General features: G+C 38.2%; 1 protein-coding gene across 15 annotated transcripts in view; it reads left to right on the top strand.

The window, feature by feature from the left end:
* Positions 1-22,788, top strand: part of CELF1 (CUGBP Elav-like family member 1) — a 63,507-nt gene that overhangs the window by 16,293 nt on the left and 24,426 nt on the right. For 12 of the 15 annotated variants that reach the window (XM_016146620.2, XM_036220140.1, XM_016146619.2 and 9 more), the window contains exon 2: positions 18,914-19,065. The exons of 1 other annotated variant lie outside the window; for it this stretch is intronic. In XM_016146620.2, the coding sequence (XP_016002106.1) occupies positions 18,995-19,065 (71 nt within the window). In that variant the 5' untranslated portion in view covers positions 18,914-18,994. Of the gene's footprint in view, positions 1-1,317; positions 14,812-18,913; positions 19,066-22,788 lie in introns of those variants that run through there. 2 more of the 15 variants (XM_036220141.1, XM_016146622.2) reach the window with 2 other exon arrangements.

Raw genomic sequence — 22,788 nt, 5'->3', positions numbered from 1 at the left:
ACAGCATGGATCCACTTTCCTATAAATATAAATAAGTACATAAATATAGTTTATATGTATATATAAAATTTTGCACATAAGAGAGTTCATGGAATTCGTGAAATATTTTGATTTGATCCAGTACGAGTTTTCACTTGAGGAACTGGATCCAGAGAGGAGAAGTAACTTGCCAAAGGCTATACTGTGTGTTTATAGCTGTTTTGATTTTGAGGGTCTACACTGAGTAATCAGCTTTAGTATATACAGTCATAGTGTTTTGCAATGTGTTCTTTATTTTTACTTAGTTATCCTCTCATAGTAATCTTAATAAAGTACATAACTGATAATTAAAACTTTGATCATACCCCGAAAGGTAGCATATCAATTCACAGTAAGCTACTCTTTTGGAAATCAAAGTTGCTATAACAGGGCTGCTAAAAAAAAATTAAATATATAAGCCACTATACACAGTTCAGAGGTTTTTAATTAAGTACTGACCACTTGTGTGCTTGTGTTTTATGGGAGATGAAAGTGCCTCTACTGTAGGAATCCTGCTGTGTTCTTTTCCTTTTCAGTATAATCAAACAGGGTGTGGACATGACTCTGCCTTGCACTAGGAGATTTAGGTAGTGAGATTGAAAGATCAAGTTTCATTATCATCAAGCATCCTTTGCATATACTGTACTACCTACAAGGGGCAAAGAGAAAATTTAAAAATTTCAAACCGTTAATTTGCTGATAAATGTATTAAAGTAAGTAATTACGATGGGCCAATTATATCGTAAGAATATGAAGGGTTTTCTTTAAGTTTTAGGGAAAACATGTTGGGGACTACCTCGTATATTTGCATATCTATGCCCCATAGGCTTGGGATTGTGCACACATATGTACCAGACAGTTCAATGATGGAAAGTAGCTGGGCAATGCCTTTTTTCTCTGGAGCTCCTCGTTATGACTGGATGACTTAGCAGTGTTTTGTAACAGATCTCAGAGTATATCAGCATCAACATTTTTAGTTATACCCTTTTGTTTTCCCTATGGCAGCTATGTGTTTGTGTTTTTGTTTTTCTTTTAATAGCGGTATAAAATTTCCTCAAAAGGCTAGGCCAAGTTCTGATATGGAAAACTATTTTCCTGAAAGTGTTATGTGAGAGATGCTGAATTATGGTCTGAGTTCATTTTTATCTTTCTTGAGAGTATATTTTCTCTACAATGGGCAAAAACTATAATTTTGGTTACATGAGCAATGTGGTATTAATTTCCTACTACTGTGAAACATTTTAGGTTTAAGTTATGTTACATTTTTAAATTATAAAATATAAAATGTTTATAAATTATAAACATTTTAGGTTTAAGTTATGTTACATTTTTAAATTATAAACTCAAGAAATTTCAGGAATGGAGGGGTCTAGAAATCATCTAGTACAAATGCTGTATCCTCACATTTAAGATAACAGTGTTAGGTGGGATCCCTGGAAGGTCTAGGCCAGTCCGTCTTCAGTCTCTCTTAAATTCGCACAGCATTCATAGTTTGTACTCCATACTTTTAGCTGTAGTCTTATACTGTCAACCTTTATTATCTCATGTGTTAATCTTATCTAAGAACTAGATTATAAGTATTGGAGGTCAATGATAATATGGCTTAATGTTTGTTCTGCAGCTCATAGAATACTGAATGTATAGACAGTATGCAGTAAGTACTTGGTTAATGACTTAAGAGTTAGTGCACAGAATCATTTAAGCAAAATGGTCATACATTTCTTTGGAGAGTTTACTCTGCTTAGAAATTAAGCTTTTCATATATTTTCCATGGAGATAAATCCGAATGAATTGTTCTGAGCAAAGTAATTTTTGGAATATAAATATTTGGCTTCTGATTATATAAGCCAGCATCCTGGGAATATATTTTTAATATTAGAATTTATTTTAACTTGTACTAACCAGAAAAAATAAGAGAGACTCCAAAATATAGTCCGAGAGTTGAAATGAGACCATCTTTCTAAAAACAGCAAAGGGCTATTAAAGGTTAGGATGATTCACACAAATGGGGAATAACCTTTTTTGTGTGTTAAATTCCAGAATTTAAATAAGTTAAGCCTCATTGTTACTGCTGATCTGGTAAGAATCTGACCTAGTAAAGTTTTTGTAATGTCTTTTCTGTTTCTCATGGCTGAGGAATTCTTGCTGTAAGTGACTGAAATTATTGGGAAGTTCCTTGACTGAAATAGAATCTCTCAAACCTTTCTTCAAGTACAGCTTGTGTGTTTCTGTTTCTTGTTTGGAGCATGTGAACACAGTGCATGTGTGCAAGATAATTGGGCTTTCACTAATGGCCCCCTTTCAGCAACCATGTATGGATAAAGCTGTTCAGGTCCCTGCTCCTCCCTCTCTGAGCACGGAGCAGAATCTGTTCTGCTGAAGCTGCTGTTCCACTTTTCAGTTTTCTATATTTGTACAGCAACAGCAGGAGCAGCCCACTAGCTAGGCTGTGTGGCTGCCCTGTGCACCCATAACTGGTTCTGGCCTGCTCAGGACTGGAACTTTATGTTCTTAAGTGCATCCATCTGTCTGTCTGTGTACGTTTCTGTGGAGGACTCAGGTTTTCAACAAGTTAAAGAGGTGACTTGTTTGTCTTGTTTTGTTTTGTCGATTATGAATTGTAGAGCATGCTTCAGAATCTTCGGAATGGGATGAGGAGGCAAGATTTATGTTATTCAACATACGTTCTAGGGTAAAGGATGCCAAACTGGTAAATATAGTGTCAGAAGTGGTCTTCGGGGTCTCTTACAAACTTACCTCATTAAAATAGTAATGTTTTTTTCCCTTTTGTTTTTTTACTGGTCACAAAGATCAGTTCTTTGGGGTAGAAGTGAATTCCTTTCCTGGCACACAAATTTGCAGATATAAATTTGAGTAGAAAAGGCTGAGACACTTCTACCCCCTTAGGAAATGATTCTGTACACATCTTTTTGGAGGAGGTTCCAGTAGGGGCTATGCTTCTTAACTTGGCTGTTGGCTGGGAAAGGAACTGTGGGAAATGCCCTTTTGCTTTGGGCTTCACTGTGGCCTGTGCTGTTTGCGCTGTTTCAGAGTGCTTTGTAAAGTTTGGCCTTACAGAGGGCTTGCAGTGTGTTTTGGTGTCTTGTCTATTTAAGGAATAGTAGGGGCCATGACATGTAGACAGATTTCAGGCTATTTGCAAACAGTATTGAGTTTGTTACTATATTTTTAAAGGATGGTTTCTTGGTTTGTTATGAAATATTCTGATTAGACAGAAATGAATTCCTTGTCCTTGATCAATTAAAGTTTAAATTCAAGTTTATTTCTTTGTTTTACAGTCCCCCTCTCCCCAATGAGTCATAAGCATGCAGAGTTGGTAATAGAATTTGTCAGCTGAGTAGGGATGAGACAGTTCTCTGCATATATTTGTGACTGTGGCAGATGAGGAGAGAAAAGGTCTTTAAATGCTGGAGAAACACATTCACCGAGGCAGCTTCTTCCTGTGGCTGTGTGGTATGGTTGCTGAGTTCTGTGGGACCATTCGCCAGTGTATTCTGACTCGAGTCACTTAGGAATCTGTTCTGCCACTTGTGCATTGTTGGCTTTGGGTGTATGTGTTTGTTTAGGGCCTAGGACCCCGTGCAGAGTCCCTGATAAGTCCTGCATACTTAATGACTTTCTAAAGTTCTGTTGAGTGTGGCATTAAATAGGCTTCAGCTTCACTTTCTCTCTCTTGCCAACTCGCAGTGCCCATCTCATTTTACCATCCTAGTAATGTTTTCCTATTTATACCGTGAATCACTGTACACCCTCTGTGTAGGGGCTGTCATTGGAGATTAAACTCAATGGCAGCTCTTTGGTTTTACAGCCCAGCCTCAGTAAAGGACACTATGGTTAGCTTCCCTTTTATTCTTGATCGTTTAAAGAAATTTATAATTTCCCTGGCCTCATTTTATTAGTTTATATATATTTTTTATATGCATTTTGAAAGCTTCTGCAATCCTTTTTGGTATGATTAGGGTGATAAATAAATGATTATAAATAAATACTTTTAGAACAAGTAGTTCAGTATGTCATATTGAAGTTTACATATAAACTGGATGCTGATGAGCCCACTTGGAGGTTGAAGGTCATCAGCCAGTCATTACCTTCTCTTCTTCCCTTCCTTCTGATAGGAAATACTTCTGTATAATTTTGGGACTCCGTTTTGAAGAGAAATATCTTCTCAACTTTGAGACTCATCCTATCTCACCATAGACACTAACCTTAGAACCTGGAATAATGATGATGGAAAATGTTTGCACTGTTCTAAATGCTTTACATATGTAAATCCTTCAATTCGAACAAACACCCTGTATGGTAGATACTACTCCTATAACCCTTTTCCAGATTAGGAAACTAGTATGAAGAAAGTAAACAATTTACCCAAAGTTACCTGGCTAGTAAACTGCAAAATTGGGATTAGAAAGCAGTGTTGTGACTCCGGAATCTGAGAGAAGAATATATCGTAGTCTTACAGTGAATATTTATCTGTTAAATTAACACATTCAGAATATTATTTGGGATTATTGAATCATGAATCAGTCTAACCCAGTTGCTTTTTAGAATTTCCTTATGAAAATGACTGTATAATTTTGGTTTTGCAGGCCACTGGCAAGCAATTCATTTATTGATGATACAGAGCTGCAAGGCAAATAGCAAGTCCATGGAGTATCCCCCAAATTATTAGTTTATCTTTGCTAGTGCCAGACTATTTATTGAAGATATTGAAAGCTGAATTTTAGCTTCTTTAACTCTTGTTCCCTGCCCTACACATCTTCAAGAGATGCTCTTACAGGGGGAGCATGAGAAGGCAGGACTGGCAAGTTTTGCCTAATCCATTAACAATAATTTATGTGAGTATAACAAGGTAACAGGGAGATCTGTTCAGAAGAAACGTTGGGAGAATTATTGGTAGGCTGAGTAATTTCAGGGGAGGGCAGCAAAAATGTTATTGTCTGAGACAAATGTGATTGAATAGCGCAAAAGTTTGATTTCAACAGGGAAATAAGAACCAGCTCTTTTAAGATGTTTTTGTCTCTCTCACATTGGTAGCAGATTGTCCCTTGCCATATTTGCTTTCCTTTGGATGTATGCTATCCTATCTATGGTTTTTGTTTCTCATGTAAGTCACGTCTTCTGAACAAGACTATAAACTCATTAAGGACGGAGATTGGGCCTCTTTTGTACCTTCTCTAGTTCTAGGTTAATAGTGGATGTTCTGTTCTCTACATGCATTTTTGATTGATAGAGCTCCCATTTTATAAAGAGCTTGTTTATATAAAAATGAAATCAAAGCACTGACAAGTTTAATTTTGTGGAACAGTGGGATTTTTTAGGAGTGATTTGAAGGAGGTAAAGGAGATCGTATAAATGGGTATTTAAATGTGAGAAGCACTTTGAAGAGCACAACTTGGGAGTGATGAAAGCATGATAATTGAAGTAACTTTTTTTTTTTAAATGACGATATTAAAGATGTTTAGGATTTGCCCTAGGGTTGTGCATCTTTTGAGATTAATAAAGCTATGCCAAAATACTCTCTGATTGGCTGAGTAAAAGTGTAATTTTTGTACTTTTTGGCATGTAACCTAGCTATCTCAGGAAGCATCTCCAAGGATAGAAGTCTTTTCTGGTTTTGTAGGATTATGACATTAAGAATAGAAAGGAATTAAATAAAGTTTCTTGCTCTTCAACAGGACAGGATAAACCTCCTGAGACAAGGCCATATGGAAACATCCTGCATGAGTGCCCATGTGTTTGGGGGTGAGGTTGGGGCAGATGGTACAGGCAGGGTTCTTGGCTGCTTGGTTAAGGGTTTTGGAGATGACAGAAGTTAGATGCTAGGTGCTGTGGAAGGGCCATTGTGTGTTGTATGTATTGGACACGTCTGCCTAAGAGATGGAGTGAGCTCAGTGAAAGGATATTGATGTGTTGGATAGTGCAAGGGTAAAATAAGGGACGAGGTGGAGAGATGCTGACCTGGAATGATACCTGTAATTCGATCTTAACCTCCCCCTGAGATTAGGGAAAGGGAGACGAGATGGTGTAAGAAACAGGAATCCATATTCCTAGCCTCTTCTGTTCTCTAGAGCTTTTAAGTAAGATATTGCAGGACTGTAGGGTTTTTTCTATTTAAGCTTAAATTTGTTTTGATTTCTTTTTGAGATACTAGGCCAAAGCTGTATTTATAGAACTTGTTTTGACATATTATTTCTCCGTGTCCCTTGCCTTCCTTACTGGAATCCAGCTAATGGTGCACTCTGCCTGGCAGGAAAGGTTGATTGAAGAAAATGTACACATATATACAGCTGACTGATTGAAAATAGTTCCAAACTTTGAAAATAGGCCAGGCGTAAGGTTTGCAGTCCAAGCTGCATGAGCATCAGTTGAGTTGCTAAGGTCATTTCAAATGATGTAGTGTAATTGCCCAGCTTATGTGTGGTAAACTGCTGCTTCACCTGGACAGTGACTGTTTCCACACAAAAGTTTCAGGCAAAGCCAGAAAAAAAAAATACAATAGCAAAGTGCCTGTTTTGGGACAGAGCATGCGTTAGGATTTTTTTTTTTGCTTTGTCCTTCATAGTTTCAAGAGTTTTATTTTAAAAATTATCTGTAGAAAAGGCAGCACATTCATATATAAACAATTCTACCAGTATTCTTCATCTGCAACCTTGTTAGCAGTTTTTTCTTTATCTTTCCAGAGATGTTCTGTTTAAATACAAGCTGTGCGTAATTCCTTTATTATATATTTTGGTCAGCCCTTAACAGTGGCTAAAACTGCCTTATTCTCTTTAATAGCTACAGTGTTCTCTTGTTTCACAGTATTGTCATTTATTTAACCAGTACTCAACTGATGGATATATGTTTCTGTTTTTTGCTATTACTAAACAATGTTCTTATGAATGCTCCTTTGCATACTCACTGTACATCGATGCAAGTTTATTTGAAGGCTATGTTTCTAAAATGAATTGCTGGATTCAGAGTGCATGTGCAGCTTTCAAAAGTGATAAGATAAAGATTCTCTTATATTTTGCAAGTGATATTATCCATTGAAGACTATTACTTGTGATCAGAAAAGTCGCAATACAATGGCAGTCAAACTACCACCCCAGACAGCTTCTAAAATGAACACGTGACCTGCAATGGAAGATTTAAGAAACCTTCTGGAGATAAGCTTCATTATCAAACCTAACAATCATTGCGGGAGAAGAGCCAGGTTGCCTAGAGTAAGCTGGAGTATCTATCCCCACCCCTTTTTTTTAATTTTAAGGGAATTTGGTGATGATAGCTGAATCTGCAAGTCAGCTATCTTGTTTACCTTCAAAATATTAGTTTCACCTATTTATGCTCTCTGCCAAGCAGAAAAACGTTTGTGGTCCGTGGCTCATTAAGTCCTTTACTCTTAAATTATTCAGATAGAAATCAAGAATCCATTTCGTGATCAGAATTAGCTTTTAAATTCCAAGTCGTTGTTCTAGCTAAAGTTTAATAATCACCTCAGAAAATAAAAGCAAAGTAATATTTTGAATTTCCCCCCCCAAAAAGTATTTTACAGACAGACATATTTTACCAAATTGAATGCTGCCACTCCAGAAAGTACATGTCTCATTGGCTGGTTGTGGACCCTGGGTTACTTAATTTGTTCTTTTCACTTGAATTTCCTCTGAAAATGGGGGTGAAAATGCTAAAGAATCTCCTGTGAGCACTCAGAAAAATAATTACAAAGTCATCTCCAGAAGGTTATGTATTATAGAAATGACTCTTCAGAGACATCAAGATTATAAGGTAATTTTAAAAGTAACTCTTGACAGTGTTTTAGAAAAAAATTAGTCACATTCTGCCTACATGGTACTAACATATGGTGCAGCCTCGATGAGCTGCACAAGTGGGCTGAAATTAAAATGCAGTTGGAGAGAGGAGCAGTAGTGACTCACTGGATGAGACAAATTTGGCCTTATGGCAGGACAGTAAAACTAAGGCGGAACTGGTGGTCTTAGAACATGCCAAATTTGAACAAGTGATACTTGAATATTATGGCAAAGTAGAATGACTGAGGCTTGGTGTTTGGATTTGGTGCTTTGTCCTGTCTCAGACCCTGTAGATAGGCCCCTTTTGTGTTTTCAGAGCCCCCACAGCAGTAAACCTTTGCTTCCTCTAACTTCTGTACATAGCTCCCTGTGTCTATGGAAGTAGAAGCCACTAGGCAACTATTTAACATTGATATGTCTGAACATTGGGTTCAGCCTAGAAAGATATAGAAAAGGTAGCAGTTCTCTCCAGAGAAGCTGTGTATTAGCCTAGCTACCATATGTAAATCGCTACTGCTATATCCAGCAATTTGTTGCCCAGTTCTGACGGTGCTGCCAAGGAAACAGGAGGAGCTTAAGCCGAATGAGATTCCTATACTCCACCCTTGGCCCCCAGTAGAGAGCTGTAGGGAATTTGAGAGTATAGACATTTTGGAAGGAAGTAGGAAAACAGATTTTTAAAAATATGTTTTGTATTCCCTCTTTTTCTTAACCTGAGCATCTTCAAAATGGGGTTAGATACCTGTCAGGTGAGATGTCCTTTTGTTTAGATGTACATATAGTCATATGGAAAGATCATATAAGTAAACAGGAGATGAGATGGCAGATCAGGGAAATGAACAGAGAGCCAACTCACCCACCCCTATCCAACTTTAGTGTGCCACTTTTTTTGTAGCAGTTTAAGAGAATTTAATAATTATGATGGCTTTGTAAAATAGATGTTAAATTTATTGGTTGTGACATGTAGAAAGATGCTATTGGCAAAGTCAGACTTTAGGCCACTTTTGACTCTGATTCTTAAATATGGCTGCTCACAAGAAAAATGTTTATAATTGTTAAGTGAAAAAAATAGGTTATGCAATAGTATGTGCAGAATATTTAATTTGATAGTAATCGTGTGTCTTTGTGCGTGCATCTTAATATATTCATAGAAAAAACCCTGGTAGGAATTAAACCAAAATGTGAATTTATGTTAAAGTGAATAAATGGGTAAATTTTTTAAGTCCTGAAAGTAGAAAAATTAAAAGGAAATAAATGCTTGGCAAGGTTCTGCTTACAATGTTGCTTTTATCCAGATAGCCACTATTTAAAGGGGAGGGACATTTTTTTTTTACTAAAAAGTACAAATATTTATGTAAATATCTCAATTTAGAAGTTAGAATAGATAAACTAGAGAATTCCAATTGAACAGTTGAAGATCTGATATTATTCTGCGTGTCCTGGGGATATAAATAGAAAAAAGAAGGAGAACCTTGTTACTTGTTTACAAAATGGTAGCATTTGTAACATTTCATTAAAAAAATTTAGAAATGACATTTACACTTGGTTTTTCCCAGATGTATCTTTTATGTGGTAAGGATCAAACTAGACTTTGGATAACTTTTAAATCAGTTGGGAGGAAATGGAATCATGCTTTTAGCTGATTTAGTGATAGTCTGGATCGTCTTGTCCTCTGGTTTTATAGATGAGGAAACTGAGGCCCAGAAAAAGTTACTCAAGATCATACAAATGGCATCAGGCTTTTGTCTATAACATACTATCTGTTTTGTTACCTTGCCAGCAGAGTGAGTCAGAGTGGGAGACCATCCTAGCAGTGGTCATGAGCCCCTCAGAGAGTCTGTTGAAAACTTTGGATTTTATCTTCAGGAAACCTCCATCTTCACACAGTTTAGCCAAAAGTGTCCTAGGGTTCACAGACCTACCTCCTCTTTCCCCAAAGCCCATCTATAAACTTTGAAGTGATCTGAAGGTCCCAGATTAAGAATCATGATGAAAAAGGAAAGGTTTTAAAATTGCTTCCACATTGTACAGCAGTGTTAACATACTGAACTATGCACTTAAAAAATGGTTAAGATGGTAAATTTAATGTATGTGTTTCTTACCAGTTTCTTTTTCAAGCTGGAAAAAAAAAAGAGTTGCCACTAAAGAAGGGATGAGCACACTGGCCATTAGAGAAGGATATGAGATTGAGATCTGTTTATAAATTCTTCTAGGGTCAGAGAGAGGATATACACAGTTGACTCAGTAAAGAGTCAGAAACCCCAGACTTAAGCCTGAATCATGAAAATAATAGCCACAGAGCACATGTCACAAGAGAAAAAAAAGATTTTTGTATATCCCACAGAGAAAGTGTTAAATTCTATCCCTGCCAGCCACAACAAGTCAGAACTAAGCCTGGTGCAATACGGGACCTGGACTGTACATAGAGCAGCTTAGTACCGGGGAAGGAGTTGCTCTGGAAATGATGGGACTAGAAGGAATTTACTGTGTGCTTCAGTGTATCTATTGAATCTACCTAATCACCCCCATTTTACAGATGAACAAAACAGTGGTTACATAGTTTCTCTATGGTCAGTCTTGGGTCCACCTGTTTGTCATGAGTGTATTTACATATTTTGTTTAATTCACTAGCCTTTGAGGTAGATGCTAACCTCTTGGTTGTGATGTGTGTGCCCAGGATCCTTAGAATCTGGTGGCAACTATTATTTCCCTGCTGCTATAGGTTCCCAAGGAAGATAGACTGGCTACTTCAGGAAAACTGTTCTGGATTTTAGCACCAATCCCTGGTGCAGTTTTGCATCGGGATGAGCCATCCTAGCCTGGAAAGCTTCCCAGTTGATCTTTTTATCTGGTTACTTGGCTTTCCAGGGTATGGGAGTGGGAGGACATGCAGTTTTTCAGAGCAGTAAGCCCAGCCTTATTGAGCCAGCCACATAATAGGAGGAAAAGAAGGAAGACATTGCAAGCGATCTGAAAGGTGACAGACATTTTAGAAAAAGAACACATTTTCCCCAAATCATTTCTACTTGTCTCTTCTTCTGATTAGAAATTTGTACAATGGGTTGATTGAATTCTGGGCATCCATTTGGTTCCTTTTGAGATAGGTAGTTAAGTCTTCTCTAGGTGAGGAAACTGGCATTTACAGATGCTACTTGCTCAGAGTCACACATCCACTGAGTAACAGCAGGAAGTTTTCACTACCTTTAATCCTTTCTCATGATAGTTGTGGACATTTACCTACTTATACGATTTGTCTTAGAAAAATGATCAGGCTCAACTTTATGACCCTCAAGCATTTAAACATCCTTTTGTGTGGTTTGTGTGCATGATCTGCCTTTACACAGTTTTTAACCTGAGTCAGCCTTTGACTAAGGATCGAAGTGCCTGGCTTTATATTCCAACCCCATCATTGCCTGGATTCAGGAGATTTTGAAAGTTACTTCATTTCTTTGTGTCTTTTCTCATCTGTAAATAAGGATAGGGTAGGTGTGAGGATTGAATATAAAGCACACAGGACATTGTATGGCACGTAGTAAATGCTCAAAAATGTTCTTATTATCACTTCGTAAATGTTTGGACATTTCTCCCCACTTTCAGGTGATAAGGTTTATGAATTTTAAGTACCATATTCCATTAATTTGAGGATGCATATTTATTACCGTTGATGGAATCTTAAGTTCCTTGATTCATAGTAATCTGTTAGATTCTGTAAGATAGAGAAATCTGCTGTTCAAAAATCTCTTCATCTCAAAGCTGGATATAAAATCAGTAAGTTATTGTTTTGAATTATCTAGACCTGTTTTCATATTTCCCGGGAGACCTAGGGTTAGGGTTAGTTACCTTGAGGGCCAGGAGAAATAAACAAGTGAGACTTGCCTTGCCCTCCTTTGTCTTCAACCTGAACTGCTTCACTTTAATGTCTAGAGGAAAAACAATGTTTTAAAAATGTTTGAAAACCTCTGATTTGGACAGTTGTACATTTCTTCATTAGCTCCCTGCTTTATATCAACAAAGTCTTTCAAGGTATTGAGGGCACTTACTTACTAACTATTGTTAGTAAGAAAACTTCATCAGTCTTAACAGAATAGTGGTTACCAGAGTGGAAAGGGAAGGGCAAAATGGGTAAAGGAGGTCAAATACATGATAATGGGTTAGAAACCAGACATTTGGTGGTGAGTTCACAATAGAGTATACAGATACTGAATTATAATGTACACCTGACATTTATATACTGTTGTTAGTGTTACTTCAATAAAAAAATTTAAAGAGTTAGTCGTGCTAATGAGGCCAAAGCCATGGGTTCAGGCTTTATGTAGGTCACTGAGCATTACTGTGTCTGCTATCAGCCCCTCTATCTGGAGTTTGTGAGTCAGTGCATACTGTGTAAGAGCTGCTGATGGTGAGTGAGTCAGTGGCCATCTTCCTGGGAAGGACAGTATTTTGTTATTTACTCGACTTACAGGCTCCATAGGCCAACAGAAAACTGAGGAATGAAAAATGCCCGTTACCTTACCTACGATAAGGAAGGTATGTAGGAGATCTGAGAGCTTTTGTACCAGTCCTGAGAGATGATGTTCATACATCCTTTAAAAAAGTCAAGGTCATGTATAAGTTCCAAGGTAAATTCCAAAGCCAAATGTAAGTTCCTTACAGGTTATCTTTCTTTGAGGAAATTGTGAGATGGGTAGTTTGCCTTTTAGAGTCCCCTGTACTATTGACTTTCCAAGTGGAATTTTAAAACTTCAAAAGAAGTCATAGTTTGAACATTGGGGGGGGGGGCGTTTAAATTACAAAAGTTTATTTTTTCATACTTCTGGAGTGTAGAAGTCAAGGTATCGCCAAGTCTGTTGTTCTGAGGCCTCTCTTGATAGCTTGCAGATGGCCATCTTTTCACGGTGTCCTCACATGGCCTTCCCTCTGTGTGTGTGCGTGCCTGATGTCTTCCATATTTTGGAAGGCAGCTATGCTCACCACTATACCACCAACACCAGCTTGTCTCCCATACTTTGAACAATTAACATGTCACAAGAAGGTGATACTGCTTGCTTCCCTCAGATGTAGCTTGCCCTTCATCTTTCTCTCCTCTCTTGCTTCCTTCTCCCCACCTTTTTTGGTGCTTCTTTTCCCCCTTACCTCTTTTCACCTCTCTTTAGAACCACCTTTATACCCCCCTGCATGGTGATTGAGAAAGGTAGCAGTAATGTTAATAGAAACATTTCTGTGGATCTCCAAGGAGATACAGGCTTCCTCTGAGAGCTTAATGCATTTCAAAAGATGTAAAAAACTCAAACCTAAAGCTTTTAGTTTGCATTTAGCTTTCCCCTCTTCTCAAGGCATTTCTGTTTTCTTACAGACTAGGCAACAGAATGTAGGAAAAGCAAAACTGGGAAAACAGAGCCTTTAAAGATAATACGTTCTTGTGTATTAGGCTTCCCACTGTCCTCCTTCAAGTGACCAGGGCCTGTATGGAGGAAAATGGTCCTTTTTTGTGTGTTTGAGTTTACCCTTAAAAAGTCTCTGGGTGACCTAGGAGTAGGATGAATCCATTTTTCTCTTACGCTTGGCTGGTCAAACAGGTGTTCCTTAGCCCATTTGGGCTGCTGTGTTCTCTGGGATCTAGATAGGTGTCCCTCCCTCTTTTCATACATCTGCCCTTCTTAACAACCCTAGGCCTCCCCTTTACCCTCTGTATGCTGGAGATTTCTCAACTAGCATGCAATCCGAGTCCACTCATGCAGGGTCACAGAACAGCAGTGCTTCTCAACTGTTCCACACATCTTTGGTCTTTTCATTGCCCTTTACATCTTTCAGAATAAAACCAGTAGAAATTTAACTTGCTTTCTACCCTCCAAGGTAACCACTACTTCAGTGCCCTCTCAAGACACTGTTTTAATAAAATTTTGTACCTCCTAGATGATGGTCACATTTCTCAAGACAGACAGACTATGGGCTCTGGGGTTAGAATCTGTCACGCAGATTATTTTAGCATGTAAATCCTTAGAGTAGTCCCCAGTTTCAATGATGATAATGGTACAGAATTGAATGAGGTATTGTAGATTTAGTGTATGATTTTATGCCAGTCAAGAGACATCGTTGTCTACAGGGAGGGTTTTGTCCTTCAGGGTTCTTCTTATTCCAGTGTAGACCTCGTCCTTGGTGACTTTGAGCAGTTACCTGTGTGTAGCTAGGGTCAGATAGAAGTACAGCTGGCAGAGGTTGTAGATGGTTTGTAGGAATTCAGACTGCTTTACAAAATGAGTTTTTAGTTGCAAGATGTTTGATAATGTTTAAAAATAAAACAAATTGATTTTGTGGTTCCTGTTTGCTTTTACCTTCAATTAACTTCCCCATCTCCTGCGTTTTTTTTATTTTTATTTTTTATTTTAGTGGTTCACCACCACCCTGCATTTACTGGGCCAGCAAGATGCATTTACACAGGCAGGATCTTTATTGCCTTTGAAGAGTTATGCCTGGCACCTCTTCAGGGAGGTTGATTTGGGGAAATAGTGCAGCCTCTCTGCATTAATAACATGATCTTTAATTGCTGAAAGAATTACAGAACCTTTAGCTTTATTATTGTAGTTTCCCATCCAAAAGCAGATTTTTAAAATGATAGATGTATTGAAATTCAACCTCTTAAATCCTAGTCATTGTCATACTGTTCGTTGTCACATTTTGGGGCAAGCCAGTTTTAAGCCTTTTAGTACTTTAAATTCCCATCTTTTAAGTTGCCGGTGTTTTTAAATTAGCTTTGAGATGTAAAAAGCAATTTATCTTTAAGGTATTGTGTACTTTAAAAATGGGAGAGGGAGGGGCTGTTTAAATTTTTTAAAAGATCTTGAGCCATGGTGACAAAGGGGGCTTTACTTTGGAAGGAACTTAGATGCCTGGAATTATGAGAAATGTAGGCGTGGCCCACTTATTTTTCTTTCCTTGGTTTTTTAGAGTGAAGACATAGTCAAGAGAGGGAGGTGTAAAGCTACAGGTATGGGCTAACTGCTGGATGGGTGTGTTCCACGGGCATCTTTTTAACCTTGCATGAGGCCTGTTGTGCAGATAGAAAAAATTGCCTTTAGAAAGGGAATGACCTTCCCCCCACACACACACATACCCCATTATGGGATATAACTTCCTGTTCTTAGGAACCGAAGTATTTTCTTGCTTTTTCCCAACTCTTTCTCCTTAGGTATCTTCCAAGGCAGGCTTATCTCCCAGGTGAACTAGCTGCTGCTTAGTTCTAACAGCTGGAGGGTGGGGAGGGAGGAAGGGAGTGTGTCTGTATTTGTGTGTTGGGGAGTGAGCTGTATTTCACACAGTAGCTACCCAGCTAACTCCCCCTCCCCCAATTTTCCTCCATAGCTGGAAGATCCCAAGTAAGCTAGAACAAGGGTGAGGACAGAACTTAATGGATTTCACAGATAACAGTACCCTCATGGAACCAAAATTTGTTCAACATTACTGATTTTTAAATCAGCCTTAAAGCTTAAATAAAGAATTACACTTAAGTTCCAGAACTAATTTGGGATCTGAAAATATGACCTGATTTGAAGGTGTTCACCATTTGACAGGACAATTCATTAGGTCAGGGTTAGTCCTAGAAACTCCAAAGGAAGACTGAGCTTATGCTTTTGCTGACTGCACTAAGCAGAGACAGGGTCTTTCTGCTGTGCTTATCTTTGACACTGATTGGGTGAGGAGACAGTAGTGATTTAAGAATGGAGGGGGAAACGGAAAACCTTTTAGATTTCAAAAAAGGTAGTTTTCCTTCCTTCATCTTTGTCGTATCCTCTCAGTATATCATATATGACAATTTTACAGACAAACCAGCTTGCATACAACAATTACTAAACTTAGTGCTTTTTGTCTTACAGTGATTTTAGATTTGAAGTAGAAAAAATATTTTTGCAATATTTCTATTTCTTCTTTAAAACTCCCTTTCCCCAAAGTTCAGAAATTTTTTCATTGTTTAGAGACTTCCTGGAAACTCACAAAGGTAGTTATTCTAGCTGGTTATTTTCAAGGTGTATCAATTGCTTCTTTTCTACATCCCTTATGTCATCTAACTGGCAGAAGCTTGGGGAGAGAAAAATATCTAGTCCATTTAACTGAGGTTATGACTGCCTTAGATTTTTAGACTTTACTTAGACCGACAGTGATTTTTAGTGCCATGGATTCTCTTTTATAATTTACTAGTAGTCTCTAATTTCCTATAAGGTCATTTAACCAGATGACCTTATTACATTTTTGCCCTTTAAAACACATTTAGAATATCGAGGTGGAAGCATAAAATCTCTTTACCTGTCATTGAACTCCCTGGTTACATTAAGATAGCCTGACATTTGCACTTGCCACCTGGGTTTTTTGGTTTTTTGTTTGGTTTTTGGTTTTCTTTGCTCGCCTGTGCTTTTCTTTGCTTTTACTCTTTCAATAAAACCAACTGCTGTGATTTCTAGCATTTCTCTCTCTTAATCCAGTTTTTAAACTGTTCATTTCATTCCAATATTCTAAATGCAGGGTGTGCTGTTCTTTTGAGGGTTTCCCTACTGATCATTTTTAATGATCTGGGATCTTAATGATTATACCAGGCTGATTGCCTTTACCCTCTCATAATCAGGTTTTGAACAGTTGCTCTTAGAAAAGAAGTAGAGACTATTCAAGGCGAAGGAAACAGACAACTAGTTGAGAAGAGGAACCCATGAATATAAATTTGTAATGAGAGGACCCATGGTAAAAGGGAATCGAGGAAAAGTTTAAGGCCTTTTGCAGGTTTTTAACCTTTCCTGCTATTTCTTTATTTTTAATGCATTGTTTGTGGCAGTAGCCTGAAATGTGATTTTGGTTAAGAAATTTAAAAAAAACTTATGGGCAAATTTCTGTAAATAACTTTTAATTCTAGTTTTTAATTTTCTCTTTTAATACCTACATTTTTATATTCCCATAGTTGTTTTTATCATCATTTAACTTTGTAACCCTTTTCTAAAATTGAGTGGCTTGTGATTAATATCTGTGCTTCCCCCCCGCACAAGCATGTTCAGTTTGATTATACTGCGATAACGCTTATGACCTCCTTCATGTAATAACATTTTCATTTTGTAGGTTTCTAAAGCAGTATTGCTTTATAAATCATAAAATGGATTTTAAAATATTACTCTAAATCAATGCTTCCCAACATTTGGCTTGGTAAAAAGTACTGTGAGGAGTGCACACCTTTTCATACACCAAGCAGGCCTGGATACTCACGAAAGTATCCCACATTTAAGTACTCTCTTACCAATTTGAAATAGAGATGTAATTAAAAGCTGTGTATTTTTAGTGAATAGTAAAAGTATAACAATTACCAGTGGGATTCCTTAAAATTTGTTGATTCCTTTTTAAAGGAATCCTTGAACTAAAAGCTCCAGTGTACATAGGAGAAACAAGGACAAACCTAACCAGTAACTTAACCAGTCCCTGCTTGGGTTACCATCATCTATCTGGGAATCGGCTTGGTGTATTGTGTGCCGGTTGCATAGTCTCCTCTCACTTGTAACATGTTTTTGCTTCCTCCTCTAGGAGGATGGAAGAGAGCTCCTGCCACCTCTGTCTCTAAAGCAGTAGATCAAATGAGCCAGAGTCTCTGACAAAATAGAAAAGCAGTTTGCTGCTTTTCTAAATTTTGGGTGCTTATGTCTGGATATTGGACTGAAGAGACAGTTTCTACCTTCCTCAGTCAAACGTAGACAGGTGTCAGCTGCTCTTAACACGGACTAGATCATTTAGGCCTGTACCATGACATTCTGCCTTTCATTTTTTTTTTAAACAACTCTCCAAGTTTAGGAGTTCATCCATTTACCTCCTTACAGGCTGAACATAACTTCTTTTTTCAAAGTTCACTGTGTTGTGAACTCAGCTTGAGTCAAGTGAAATCTTTGAGGTAAGGCAACCCTAATGATAAAAATGGAAAGAAGGCCTGGGAAATTTGGGAGCCTTCAGAGATAGTTTTAGAGTCACTGCCTAAATATTGAAATGCCACCATTTGTTGTTTGAAGGGATGTGGAGCTAAATTGAGAACGGGAGCACCACATCTGCCTTGACTGCTAAGTATATCCATCTCTGCTGCTCACCCACAATAGAATTTTTATGTGTGCATTCATTAATCTTGGTTTTAGCAGAAGTTTAAAGGAGGACAGAGAAGAGGCTTAGTTTACATTTCTCTGTCCTTCCTTTCATGTTTGAGTGTTTATCCCTAGCAGACCCCAGTTCTTTTTCATCATTAGGTCAAACAACTGAAAAGACACTATTTCCTAGTACTTTATCAAGAGACAGAATACTATAGTTCCCTTTTTATTTTTACCTTTTAAATTTTCTGACAAATTAAGATTCAGAGTTAATAAAGAAGTTCCGCCTTGTGTCACCTAATGAATGTCACGGAAGCAGCAATATTTAAAGTCCATCACTCTGATGAAGCACACTTTGCTTTCAGCATGGTCCAGTGCAGGTATTAGTATGTAAGCAAGAAGTTTCTGGTGGCCCTTCTTTGGCCAGCTTGCTTCTGGCCTGCTTCTGAAGGGCTGAACTCTTCCTCCTTATTTGAGTATTCTGAGTTAGTTTGGCCCCAAGGATTGTGTTCATTGCTGTCTTTAGCACATGGAAACTAAGTTTGGACCAGACCAAGGCTAACAACCAAGTTGTTCTCAAAAACATTTTCAGACAATATGAGGTGAGCGCGCCTTTTTTTTTTTCCCCCCTTCTTCTGGCAGTTTTGGGCTTTTTGGGGGTCCTCAAAATTGATTTGCAGGGAGGAGTTTGGAAGACGTGAAACAAGTTTATGTTTCTTCTGCTCTGTTAGCCACTGCTATCTTCATGGATCTGACACTCTATTTATCTGACAGTGCACTTAGTACTGCTTCGCCAGGGAAAATCACACAAAACAAGCCTGGCGCATCAGCACTTTCATTGTGTGCTGGGCTGAGCCTCCCTTCACATGGTCACATCCCCCTTTTAATCCAGTACTCCCTTTCCCTTCCCCAGTCCTGCCTGTTTCTGTGGCACTTAATGCTGGTTTCCCTGAGCTCCTGTTTCCACTTTGTGTTTTTTGTGGGGCCCAGGAAGCTAAAGCTGTGTGTATTTGTGGATCAGACAAGTGCAGCAAGTTAATATCATTGGCTTCTGAAGGGGAGAGTGAGGTGATGGCTGCGTTTAAGTTGGATTTCCTTCCAGAAATGATGGTGGATCATTGCTCTTTGAATTCCAGTCCCGTGTAAGTATTTTTGTTGTCTCATTTTTTTTATCAAAAGCAGAGGAACTGGGTTGTCTTCTTTGTTATTTAATGAAACTGGTCCCTTTCCTTTAAACAGAGAAGAAAAAATTGGATGAGGAAGCAAAGTCCACGCTATGGTTATTTTCTATTGTAGTCTGATCTATCTCATTGTTGCTGATTTCCTCCAGGCTATAACTAACTTCTGTACATAAGGATGTATTTGATACATGACCAGAAACATCAACTCAAGTGTGCTGGCTTACTCTAGCTTTATTGCTTTGGGTTGGATATATAATTTCAAATAATCTTTTGGGAAGTTACTTATTAATGATCAAATTCTAAGACTCATCACAGAGGAGACTGGTAGACTCATATTACAGAGGATATATTTAGTAGTGTATACAAGATGCTATATTGACATGCGAAGTGTAATTCTGGATTTTTATTTTTCCCAACCTAATTGAAAATGAAACACAATACATGATTTGGGAGGTGTCATATGTTCCCCCTCCAAAAAAATAGATTGAATTTAATTGGCAGTTTGCCCAAATAAATTTCAAATGTGGAAATGAGAAGCCTCATCAGTTTGCACTAGTGTTCAAGAAGAGATGCTGCCATTATACACAGCAAAAATACTAACCTGGCCCTGAGTCGTAGCTACAGGGAACCTGAGTTGTGGGTTTTGTAGAGACCACATTCCTTACTCCTCATTTCAGTTACTTTAACCAAGCTTCAGAATGTTTTGGAACCTCAAGTAAATGAGTCTTCGGTTATTCAAAGCTAAGAGTATTAAATGGTAAAATACTCCCTAAATAACAGGTGGTAGTTGCTGGTCTTTTAATTTAGGCCTCCATGTGCAAGTCAGGCTACCCTGGGGTTAGGTGTAACAGGTGTGAATAATAGCAGATTCTGAGTAGTTCTTCATAGAGTAGTCCTCAGAGTTATATGGCTTGCTCATTTGAAGTAAATCCTAGCCATCTGTAATCTCCAAAATAGTAGTGACATAGATGTCTTTTTATGAGAGTTCTTTACTGATTAAAATCTATTTAATCAGTAGATAACAGGTAAAATCACAATGAATGCCATCATAAAGACTTAACTACATAATGAAAATATTTCCATGTATCAGATATGATCCCTAGAAATTAGTCTTTGCTGCTCAAATTATCTTTCGCTGTAACACTCTCTCTAGGCTTTGCCACTGCCTAGTATTCAATTCTTAGAACATTTTTCCTTAGTCTTGTTTTCTCATCTTTTAAGAGGTCAGACTGATTCTGTATCCCATGAAGTCTGGACCATGGAACACTTGCATGAATATTACCTGGAACATAATGCAGATTCCTGTACCCATTCTCAGATATTCTTATGCTGGAATGGAGCCCAAGAATCTGCATTTTAACAGTATCTCATGTGGTTTTCATGCATAGTAAAGTTTGAGAACTAGCGGGCTGAATACAGGTTATTCTGAGTAGAGGTAATCAGGGCTCTTTTATCATTTTTTCCCCCAAGTACATTCACGTCCGTTTTAGTCATCTATCTTCACAAAAGCTTTGTGAGATTAATTGGGCATAGGCTATTGCTCCTATTTTAGAGATGAGAAACCCAGTTGAAAGAGGCTATAACTTGCCTAAGGAGAACTGGTGTCAATCTTGGGCTTAAAAATGCAAGTTTAATGATATACTATTTTTGCCCACTAGACCAGGCCTTAGGTGTCCTTGAACAGTTAGCCATCAGCTCTTCTCATTATTGCGAGTCCTCAGTCCCAAGTGGACACCATACACTAAAACACTCCACAGAGTTAGGAAGAAGAAAGTTCTTGAGAATGGTGTGTGCTTGCCAACTCTCCCTTGGATTCAGAGCCCTCTTCACTCATATTACTTAAGCAGGAGGCTTGACATCAGAGATTTTTCTCTCTGAAGTGATATTGCCTAGGAATGGGATCTAGCAGTGTATCGTACTTAAAAATTTTTTCACAGCAGAGAAGAATTGATGGAGGAGCTGTGGAAGGGCCCTAGGCACCTGAGCTCTAGTTCCTGTTCTCACTTTTAACAGTGTCCTTGATTCTACTCTGACCACTGTTCAGCTTCCCCTGGATCCTCTCACTTTGCTTGCATTACACTCTTAAGAGATGAATGTTGACCAGGGCTTCTATCCCAGGCCTTTGCTCTTGGTTCTCTCATTGCTTAAGGGGGAATTGATGTGCTTTTCTGATTCTCATATCTCTATCTATCTCCTAAACATCCCCTGAGCTCTGTGACTGTAAGAATTGACTACCTCCATCTGGAAGCTTCCCCATGCAAAAATGATCCCCAGTATTGTCTGTAGTAGAATTCAAGCGTGATCAGTAATTTTTTCCTTTTTCTCATCTCCTTTATCCAGTGATCTCCAAGTTCTAGTGGATCCTGCCCCCTGAATTTTTCAGCATTGCCTGAGACTGGTTGCTAACCTCAGGAGCTAGGTCTTTCAAGAGCTTCTTGATCTCCACATTTCCTCACTTTATTTCATCCCCTAGGTTATTGCCAGATGTCTTTTAAAAGACAGATGCGATCACTTGTTTAAAAATTTTTGAATAAATTGTAGGCCTTTCCAGTATAATATGGAAAACCCCTCAGTGGGTCTCTCTGACGTATCTATTCTCTTCTGTTTTCTAATACGTTAAAAAATATTCCTAACTTAAGTGCTTTTTCTATCTTTCTAATGTTCTTTCACTCTTTTCTCCCTTATGAGACCTTACCATTTTCTCCACACCTCTTAGGCTTTTTATACTTGCTCTACTGCACTTTCTCCAACTGCTTAGTCCATTCAGCCTAAATCTCTGCACACACACACACACGCCCCTCTTCCAAATAAAATAAAACCATATCAGTGAGTTTTTTCACAGAACTTTTTTTCATCTGTAGGGTGTTATAGTCCTTCCACCTGTTCAGTGCCATTGCCTCCAGGGCAGTTGTTCAGTCTACTTTAATAGACCTATATAGTCTGACATGTAGTAGAAGCTTGGAAAATCAGGTAAACGAATGATATGCCCTGTGAGGTGTTTTTTGTTTTTTGTTTTTTTAATAATCAGATATGATTACAGAGATAAGGGCTTTAGACATTATCTCAATACCACAGGAAAGAAATATGAAAACCTTCACAAGTAGATTGTTAGCTATTCTGTTGTTGAATTGCCTTAAAAACCTTTATTGATAGCTTTTTCTAGCACCTAACACCCCAACTAACATAGGAAAATCTCCTTTTAGCCAAATGAAAATTACTTCCTTCCAGCATAGACATATTCTGTCTTGTTCTCACTAGAGAACAGCTGGTAAGTAACTCAGGCTAGTGTTTCTGGGTCCTTTTTATTCTGATGTTCTTCTGTGTCAGTTTTTTCACAGCACAGTATGTGAGACAGAGGGACCTGGTTAAGAGTGGGTGGTGGCTGGAAATTGGGATGAACAAGTATTTATGCCTGCTGGGGAGGGGAGGTGGAGGGATTGGTAAGTATCTGAAATTTTTCAGTTTGTTGAAAAATGAAGGCCAACAGGTAACAAGAAAGTTAAAAAAAAATGAGTAATGAAAGGTTTTGGAAATGATTTTTAAACAGATGTGGCTGCAAGGAACAGATACCCACTCAAGCTAGCACATTTGCAAGGCTTTCTTGTAAGGACACATGTGGACTGGGCTATGATGTAATCAGGAACCCCACAGCTGGAAAACCTGCAAACTCTCTTTCTGACTCTG

This window comes from Rousettus aegyptiacus, unplaced genomic scaffold (genome assembly GCF_014176215.1).
Source record: "Rousettus aegyptiacus isolate mRouAeg1 unplaced genomic scaffold, mRouAeg1.p scaffold_m13_p_5, whole genome shotgun sequence".
Lineage (NCBI taxonomy): Eukaryota > Metazoa > Chordata > Mammalia > Chiroptera > Pteropodidae > Rousettus > Rousettus aegyptiacus.
This window is presented reverse-complemented; position numbering and strand designations above follow the sequence as displayed.